General features: G+C 31.1%; 1 protein-coding gene across 1 annotated transcript; it reads right to left on the reverse strand.

Annotated features, from left to right (window-relative positions):
• Nucleotides 1-6719: 6719 nt before the first annotated feature.
• On the reverse strand, nt 6720-7385 carry LOC109341628. Its single transcript, XM_019579571.1, has 2 exons — nt 7227-7385; nt 6720-7133 (listed from the first exon to the last, which is right to left on the reverse strand). The coding sequence occupies exons 1-2, from the start codon at nt 7383-7385 to the stop codon at nt 6720-6722; spliced, it is 573 nt and encodes a 190-aa protein (XP_019435116.1).
• Nucleotides 7386-9863: the final 2478 nt, after the last annotated feature.

The following is a 9863-nucleotide window of genomic DNA, read 5'->3' on the forward strand; positions in this document are numbered from 1 at the left end:
TGCCCTTCAAAATTTTAATTTAAAAAAACCATATAATCTTATATAACCACCTCAAATATATTAACTATAAGTTGCATATCTATATTACTTAATAAAGGAAAAACCTAACCTAACTTTCATGAAGTTATTTTGAGTTTTCCTATTTCATATTTTATAACTTCTAATTTTATTTTATAACTTCTAATTTCATCTTTATAATATGTATACCAATAAACATTTATTTCATATTTTATAACTTCTAATTTTATCTTTACTAGCGTGTTGACAGGCACTACCGTGTCTGTCAACCCGCTTTCCTATTGTTTGTAATGTGTATATATTCTACATATTAAGTTGTATTATATATTGTAATTTGCAGTTGAATATATATTTGTTTAAGGTAATTGTTCAATCTTAAAGAAATGATGCATATACAATTGTGTTCATCAAGAATAGAGTTTTGATATCTTCACTTAATTTTATTTTCTAGCATGTTAACAGGCACTACCGGGTCTGTCAACCCGATTTCATATCGTTTGTAATGTGTATTCTACATATAAAAGTGATTTTTTATCTAATTAATTAAAACCTATTGAGTAAATCTATTACATTGGTCACAATGTATATCCATTAAATTAAAAAATGGGAATGCATGAAATATATTGCATTGATCACAATGTATGCAATTGAGTAAAGAGTATGTGAATATTTGACATTTAAAACATCCAGACTACACGTTACAAACAATATGAAAGCGGGTTGACAGACAAAGTAGTACCTATCAACACGCTAGAAAATAAAATTAAGTGAAGATATCAAGACTATTCTTGATTAACACAATTGTATATGCATCATTTCTTTAAGATTAAACAATTATTTCAAACGAATATATATTCAAGTGCAAATTACAATATATAATACAACTTAATATGTAGAATACACATTACAAACAATAGGAAAGCGGGTTGACAGGCACGGCAGTGCCTGTCAACACGCTAGTATTATATAAAGCTAAAACATTCTACAACTATCTATATGATTTAATTTCTTCTTGCCTATTTTGTCATTCTAATTCATTATTATTAGAATATTTTCTCACACAATAGAAAAATATTAATAGAAGTTAGAGGAAGTTACATGCATAAGAAATATCCAACCACCAATGTAGTTTTTAAAAATATCATAATTCATTTTCACATTTCTTCTATTACAAAATTTATAATATCATGTATATTCAACATAAAAAATGTGACATAATTCTCTAAAATTAGAGTATATAAAATTAAATATTCAATAATAAAAATAAGAAAGTGAGCCGGTGTACAAAGTGTCTGTCAATATGCTAGTTACTATATATATCTATATCTATACTATATATAAAGTCAAAACATATTATAACTACCTACATGACATAATTCTCACTTACCTATTTTGCCGTTATAATTAATAATTATTACAATATTTTTCCATACAATAAAAAATATAAATGAAGGTTAGAGGAAGTTACCTTCACTAAATATATCAAACTATCAATGCATTTTTTAATAATATCACAATTCATTTTTATATTTTTATAAAAAATTATAATATCATATACGAAAAAAGTTATATAATTATCTAAAATTAAATATATAAAAATTAAATATTTAATACTAAAAAAAATAAAAATGTAGTTCAGCAGACATGAAATGACTACCGACACGCTAGTATATATAAAAACAAAACATGCTCAATTTGATTACTAGAGCAAACAAGTACTTGTTCTTCTGACATAAGGAAGGCACCAACATTGAATAGAACCAAACTTGACTCAAGAGAACAAGTGTTAGTTCCCCTACTATAAGGAAGTGCACAAGATAAAGTAAGGCAATAAGATTTACAGGATGATTTTTTTTAAGGGAATATACGATTTCTAAACAAATAGTTATTTCTTTATAAGATATGACGTGGGAAATATCTTCCTACGGCAGGCAGCCTTTAATTTATGGCGTGAAGTGCGGTACGTAACGAGTTATGAACTCAATTACGTATTTGGAAAATTCCATGAACAAAAGCAATGATGATAAGGCTTCTTCGCAAACCCAAATTGGATTATATGGAGGTGATAGAGTTTGTCACTTTCAAGAATTTTCTCCATAAAAAACTTGCCTTATTGTGTTAAGAGGGAACGCAAAAATGACCAATTTTCCTGAATAAAGGAGAAAGTTTTTTAATACAGTTATCTTAATTTGTTCTACTGTAAAAGTTTAAAATTATAAACAAACTTCTAGATAGTTTATGCAGTAAATATTTATTATATTTTAAATATAAGTAAAATAGTGTATGTGGCACAGGAGTTTACGTAGACTAAAGACTATTTACATTATATATTGTGTATATTCACTATGAACAATATTATACCTCCAAAAAATAATTAGTCTAAAATTCCAAAATAAGCTCGTGGTTTTCTACCCACGTTAAAGTGATATGCAACACACATCACTTTTATACAATTAGGATAAATTTTAAGCTAATTATCAAAACTAGTATACATTACCAATTTATAAGTGGTCCTTAATTAAAACAAAATCATTAAAGCCTCACTTTCAAAAATAAAATACAACAAAAAAAAGTTCACCATTTTCCCATTGTGGCAGTTGTTTTAGATATTTTGTGGATATTTCACCTTTTAGCTATAATAATTTCATCTCTTTCTTTATGTAATTTTTAAAGTACCCTCTTATTTTTAATTTTTTCTAGTGGAATGCTCTTCTCTATTCTTAAAAGTTATAAAAAGAGCTAAGCTTCTTGTTAGAGTGTTTGTAACAGAGAAAGAAAAATGTGATAGATGAGAGAAAGAGTTTGTGATTGAGTTTTTGAGTTATTGATTGAGAAAATGAATATGCTTGCATTCACATAAATACCTCAAGCAAAAACAATCTAATATACTACTTTCTAAAACTGTTTTAACAATCTTTAACTACTTACTATATATAGTAACTTTCAACTAACTCTAGCTAACTCTATTGATTACACTAATTAACACTTCTTACATACTTATTAAAACATCTTTAAATTTTGAAAATGATACACCTAAATTCAATTAAACAAAATCAAAATATGTGTCTCTAGTTAATCATTGATGGGACATAACTAGAATATACTGACCAGTGTTCAAAACTTTTACTCCATAGCCAAACATTCATTATCACCTCATGAAACAAATTCTTCATAAAAACTAATTGACAATTTATTCAAAGGTGATATTTTATCTGGTTCACATTGTGGGATATCTTTCACTAAAACTTATAAAAATGAACCAGCCAGTAAAATACAGCAGTAAGAAACTACACAAGCTACACAAACTGAACTAAAAAACTATGCACATTCAACATATCCCTGAATTTCTTGAACTTGTCAACTTTGAGTGTCTTTGTCAAAACATCAGCCTTTTGCAAATCTGTTGAGCAATGAACCATCTTAATTAACCCTTCCCTTTCCAACTTGGTCTCTTAGAAAATGGAACATTGTCTCAATATGTTTGCTTCTTCCATGGCTAACAGTGTTCTTTGCTAAGTTTATAGCTGATTGATTGTCCTCTCTTAATTCGAAATCTTCAAATTATCCATATCAGTTCTGTCATTAGATGAATCAACCATAAACCTTGGCATTGCATCCTGCAATATATTCACCCTCACAAGTTGAGAGAGCCACCACATCTTGCTTTCTTAAACTCCATGACACATGTGCACCAAAGATGGTAAATACATACCCTTCGATCCTCCTTATCTCCACACCAATCAGAGTCTAAAAAACCTACAAAACCTGGTTCACACTTCTGCTTCTGGTTTGGAAAAAAACACCATAACTTGAGGTTCCTTTCAAGTATCCGAGGATCCTTTTTGCTGCTACCATGTGTGATCGAGTAGGACTTGCCATATACTTGCTTATCACTCCTACTCCATAGGTTATTTCAGGCCTGTTATGACAAATGAATCTAAGACAACCAACAATTTGTCTATAGAGAGTTGCATCTGCAAGCGTTCCGGACTTTGCATCACTTGGTTTCTGATGTCCTTCTACTGGAACTGATGTCCTTTTACTGGAACTGATGTAGGCTTACAATTCAACATTTGAAACCTTTCTAATACATATGTAATATACTTTTTATGGTGCATTAAAATTCCTCTTGGTGTCTTGAGAAATTCTATGCCAAGAAAGTATGCTAACTCTCCAAGGTTTGTCATCTTAAACTCAGACTTGAGTTCTCCTTTCAGCTTCAAAATCTCAGCCTCATTGCTTTCTGTAATCACCAAATCATCTACATAGAGACAAATCAAAGTTAGTTCAGCTGTGCCAGTCAGATTGACATAAACACCATGCTCTACTCTGCACTTGATGAAGCCAATAGATGTTAGGAATGAGTCAATTCTCTTATTCCAAGCTCTTGGATCTTGTTCCAACCCATACAATGCCTTTTTCAGTCTCTACACTTTTGTTTTATCTACTAATGTCTCAAATCTAGGGGGCTGAGTGATGTACACCTCTTCTTCAAGAGGTCCATTAAGGAAAACACTCTTGACATCCAGTTGCCATAGTTTCCAGCCTTTCCAACTAGCCAAAGCTACAATCAACCTAACTGTTTCAAATCTGGCCACTGGTGCAAAAACTTCATCATTGTCATAGCCTTCTTTTTGCATGAATCCCTTTGCTACAAGCCTTGCTTTATGCTTAGCAATGCTTCCATCAGGTCTCAACTTGACTTTGTATACCCTTCTCACAGTTATAGGTTTCTTACCAATAGGTAGTTCAACCTCTTCCCATCTATCATTATTTTTTATTGATTTGAGTTCTTCCTTTATTGCATCATACCAAACATCCTCTTGAACTGCCTCATTGAAGGTAATTGACTCAACTTCTCCTAAGAGTGCTAGGTGAATTAAATCACCCTCATATGTGATCACATCATCAGAAAACATCTCAAACTCATTAAGCCTTAGTGGTAGATGTCTTGTTCTTGTTGGTCTACTTTGAGCATCCCTGATCACCTGATTCCTAGCATTTGAATCAAATTCCAAGACTTCTGCAGCTTCATGATCTTCTTGCAAAGGAAACAATGTGATTGACTTGTTGTGCTCAACCTTCTTCAGAGATTCATCCCATGAGCTCAACTCATCAAAATGAACATCGCTACTGAAACTTATTTGTTTAGTGATAGGATTCAAGAGTTTATATGATCCTGTTGAGTGGTATCCAACAAGAATCATCAATTCACTCTTGTCATCCAACTTCATCCTTAATTGATCTGGAATATGTTTATAACACACTGATCCAAACACCCTCAAATGCCTTACTAATTGTTTCTTTCCAGTCCAAACCTCTTCTGGAATATGATTGACAAGTGCTTGAGTTGGACATCTATTCAGAACATATGTTGATGTTATGACAATAGCACCCCAAAGATTATGAGGTAGATTCTTGCATTTCAGCATGCATCTTACCATGTTCATGATAGTTATGTTTCTTCTTTCAACTACACCATTGTGTTGTGGTGTATATGGGGTAGTAACTTCATGAATTATGCCATTTGCTTCACAAAAGGTTTCAAGCTCTCTTGAGATGAATTCACCACCTCCATCAGTTCTAAGGATCTTCAAGTGTTTCCCTGATTGTCTTTCTGCTAGGGCCTTGAATTTCTTTAGATTCTCAAACACTTTACTCTTAGCTTTGATGAGATAAGTCCACATTTTCCTGCTAAACTCATCAACAAAGGATACAAAATATTTGTTTCCACCTAGTGAGGAAACCTCAAAAGGTCCACAAACACCAAAATATACAACATGTAGCATATCCAAGATTGTGGTTTGAGTATGTATACCAAATGTAGTTCTGGCTTGCTTGCTAATTAAGTAGCTATCACAGACTGAGTTCTGAAGCTTGGTTTCTGGCAATCCAATGACCATTTCTTTAGTGCTTAACAACTTCAGATCTCTATAATTGAGATGATCATATCTCAAGTGCCAAAGCAAATATTCATTGGAGGCTGCTTCTGCATTGAGGCACTCAGAGTCTGCAATTCCAAGCTTGATTTGAAATGTTCTTTTGGTTGAAAATGGAGCTTGTAGGATTCTTCTCTTCATGCTATCATAGACTTCCATGACTTCATTACTCAGTTTCATGGTGAAGCCTCTTTCATGTAATTGTCCAAGACTTATGAGATTTGTCCTTATTTCAGGAACAAACAACACATCTGTGATGTATGCTCTCTTGCCATTCTCCATTTTGAGGGGAATATCTCTTATTCCTTCAGTGGCCACCACTCTATTATCTACAAATTTGACCTTGCTTCTCTTGGTTGGGTCAAAATGCACAAGCCACTCTTTGTGCCCAGTCATATGATTGGAGCAGCCAGAGTCCAAATACCAAGTGTCACTACTTGTTATTGTCCAGTCTGTTGTCATCATAAGCTGCACAACTTCTTCATCAGATTCATCAATCTCTTCTTTGACAAGATGTGCTTCTGAATCTTGTCTTCTTTGATTCTGATTCTTGATAGGTGCTAAGCATTCATTTGAGTAGTGCTCAAATTTGTCACAATTATAGCACCTAATCTTTTTCTTGTCAAACTTCTTCAATCCTTTGAATTGCTTGCAACCATTTTTTTTTGTTCTCGTTGTTCAACCTTGTTAGTATAGCACTTTCTTGAATTGCTCTTCTGGTCAGCATACCTTCGTCTTGGTTGAGTTCGTTACAAAGAATGCTCATTTCTTTGTAGTTTGCACTTGCAAAGCTTGATGTGAGGATCTATATGCCATCCTCTCATTAAATCTCTGCTCATGGGCTTCAAGTGACCCTTGAAGCTCCTCAACCTTCATGTTTTCCACTCTTCCAGACTCTTCTATAGTTATCACATCATTGTCAAACCTTGGGGTTACTGACCTTAGCACCTTTTCTACAATGATTGCATCCTCAATCTTCTCACGACATGCTTTCATAGCGTTGATGTGTGTGATCAACCTAGTGAAAATGTCAGCAATTCCTTCATCTTCTTCCACCTGCATGAGTTCATATTCCTTTCTCATGGTTTGTAGACGAAACTTCTTTAGTTGAGAAGCTCCTACATAGTGTTTTTCTAACACATCCCATGTTTCCTTTGTTGTTGCAGATCCTGCAATCTTTTCAAAGTGAGCATTGTCTACAGCTTGATGAAGAAGACATATTGCCTTGCAGTCTTGTTTCTTGTTTTGTTTGTGTGCATTTCATTGTGCTTCAGTGGCTCCTTCTTCCAAGATTGGCAGCCCCTCTTCCACGATATCAACAACATCTTGATAACCAAATATTGCTTTCATTTGTATGCACCATCTACTCCAGTTCTTGCCATATAACACAGGTAGAGTTATGACATAATTCCCTGTTGTTTGAGCCATCTTGTTGCAGCAGAAAGCTTGGTGTTCTTCAAGGCACTTGATGCCAAATTGTAGAGTGTTTGTAAGAGAGAAAGAAAAGTGTGATAGATGAGAGAAAGAGAAAGAGTTTGTGATTGAGTTTTTGAGTTATTGATTGAGAAAATGAATATTCTTGCATTCACACAAATACTTCAAGCAAATACAATCTAATATTCTAATTTCTAAAACTGTTTTAACAACCTTTAAGTACTTACTATATATAGTAACTTTCAACTAACTATAGCTAACTCTATTGATTACACTAATTAACACTTCTTACATACTTATTAAAACATCTTTAAATTTTGAAAATGATACACCTAAATTCAATTAAACAAAATTAAAATACATGTCTCTAGTTAATCATTGATGGGACATAATTAGAATATACTAACCAGTGTTCAAAACTTTTACTCTTTAGCCAAACATTCATTATCACCTCATGAAAAAAATTCTTCATAAAAACTAATTGACAATTTATTTAAAGGTGATATTTTATCTGGTTCACATTGTGGAATATCTTTCTCTAAAACTTATAAAAATGAACATAACACATGGTTTTTTACATACCCAATTAACGTATATATTTATATATACTAGTAGTTTTATCTGGGCACAGCACGTAGTGGTAATTATTTATATTTTTTTTATCTAAGTCTTAGTTTTTTCTAATAAAATCAAATAATTTTGTAAACTTCAATTTAATCCAATGGTCAAAAAATTGAATTAGAAATATTAAAATCATTATAAAAATAAAATTCGAAGTAACAATTAAGTTTAATTTGTTATATTTTTAATTTATTTTTTTAATTAAAACTAAAGTCGGAAAGATAATTCTTTGAATCATTAAAAAAATAATGAATTGAGAAGTAAAAATGTAACAAATGATGCTATCGTTTATATTTAAACTTTAAGTTGTTAATTTATCTTCAAATATTAAAGTTATTAATTTTAAGTTGCATTAAAAAACTAAAATTGTCATAAAATCTCTTAATTAAAAAAATAATTTCATAAAATATTTGAATTATAAGTCTTTAATTTTTTAAATAATATTTATCAGAAATTAATATTTGTTTTTATTTTTTTAATTTAACATGGGTGAATAATCATGTTAAGATATTTTATTTAACATGAATTAAAGATATGTTAATAGTTTTAACTTTTTAATTGAAAAATGGATATTAATAGAAATTTTAAGAATTTGGATTAAACATGATTTAAAATTGTTAAATGATGTAAATAAATAATATTAAAGTAGCTAGTAATAATAGAATGATTGTATCATATTAAAGTTACTTGATATTTTTGGTGTATTGTCAAATGAGTGAAGATTCTCTCCATTAAGGGAGAGAGAAGTTAAAGTGCAAAGAGTCAAGACTTGCGCATTTATGGCTAACCGAAGTTTTGATGAAACAAACACATACAAGAAAACTTGAAGATCGTACAACAAACAATGAGTCAAAGACTCATGGTTTGCATCTATAGATTCAAGACTTTATTATGTTTACTTGTAATTAGAAAAGTCTTAAGATATGTGCCTTAGTTTGAGTCTAGGTTAGGTAAATTTAGATGGAAAGTCTCAGAAGAGCTAATATAGAATAAGATTAAAATTGAGACATATCATCTAGATACCTTATGATAAATAGACTCATGCATACATACATATACATAGTGTCATGCATTAAAAGTAATATAATTTGAAAAGCTATATAAAGCATGCGCATATCATATAGGTAGTTTACCATACATTCCTTACATCAAAGAATAACATTTTTAACTCAACATAATCGATTAAGTAGTTAGTGTAATTGATTATCTAGAATTTTGTTACTATCTGATCTTATTCTCTTAGCATGTTAATCGATTAAGTCACCATATAATCGATTAAGACGTAACTGAAAACTGATTTTTAACAGTCCGTTAATCGATTAAATAGAAGGATAATCGATTAATATCAGTATCAGTAGGCTTAGTATAAATTCTGTATTTCTTATCAATGTGGCATAACTTGCATTTTTCAAAAATTGTTAGAGAACACATTTTCATAGATTGCTTCACACTGAGAATTTGCATTTAGAAAAACTAGGGAGTAAAGCATTCTGGTTTAGGCTTATGATTTAACATCATAGCATCTAGGCTCTAGTTTTCTATGCATCAATTTCTTGCATGTTATTCTTGATTTATTTGAGAGATTTGTGAGGAAAATCTTTTTCTAAAAAGAGTGTGAATCATTTTTGAAAACTTAATGTATTAATTTCATTAAGAATTAGGATCTTGTGGATTTTCTACTTTATGTTTTAGATTGAGTTACAATTGTTGAATATGAGTATTAAGTACTCAAGTCAACTCAATATATTCTGTTTAAACAAGGAAGTTGATCTCTTTGTGAATTGCTTCACTACGATAGAGATCTTTGTGATTTTCATAGAGACTAAGTGGTCTTAGTTCGAGCAATACCAA

The sequence above is a fragment of the Lupinus angustifolius genome, unplaced genomic scaffold (genome assembly GCF_001865875.1).
Source record: "Lupinus angustifolius cultivar Tanjil unplaced genomic scaffold, LupAngTanjil_v1.0 Scaffold_536, whole genome shotgun sequence".
NCBI lineage: Eukaryota > Viridiplantae > Streptophyta > Magnoliopsida > Fabales > Fabaceae > Lupinus > Lupinus angustifolius.

Bases quoted from the DNA above. Each gene is read 5' to 3' on its own strand.
- LOC109341628 (XM_019579571.1), bottom strand. From the start codon at position 7,385: ATGGCTCAAACAACAGGGAATTATGTCATAACTCTACCTGTGTTATAT. The intron at 7,134-7,226 runs GCACAATGAAAT...CACTTTGAAAAG, and splicing joins TGGAAGAAGGAGCCACTGAA to ATTGCAGGATCTGCAACAAC.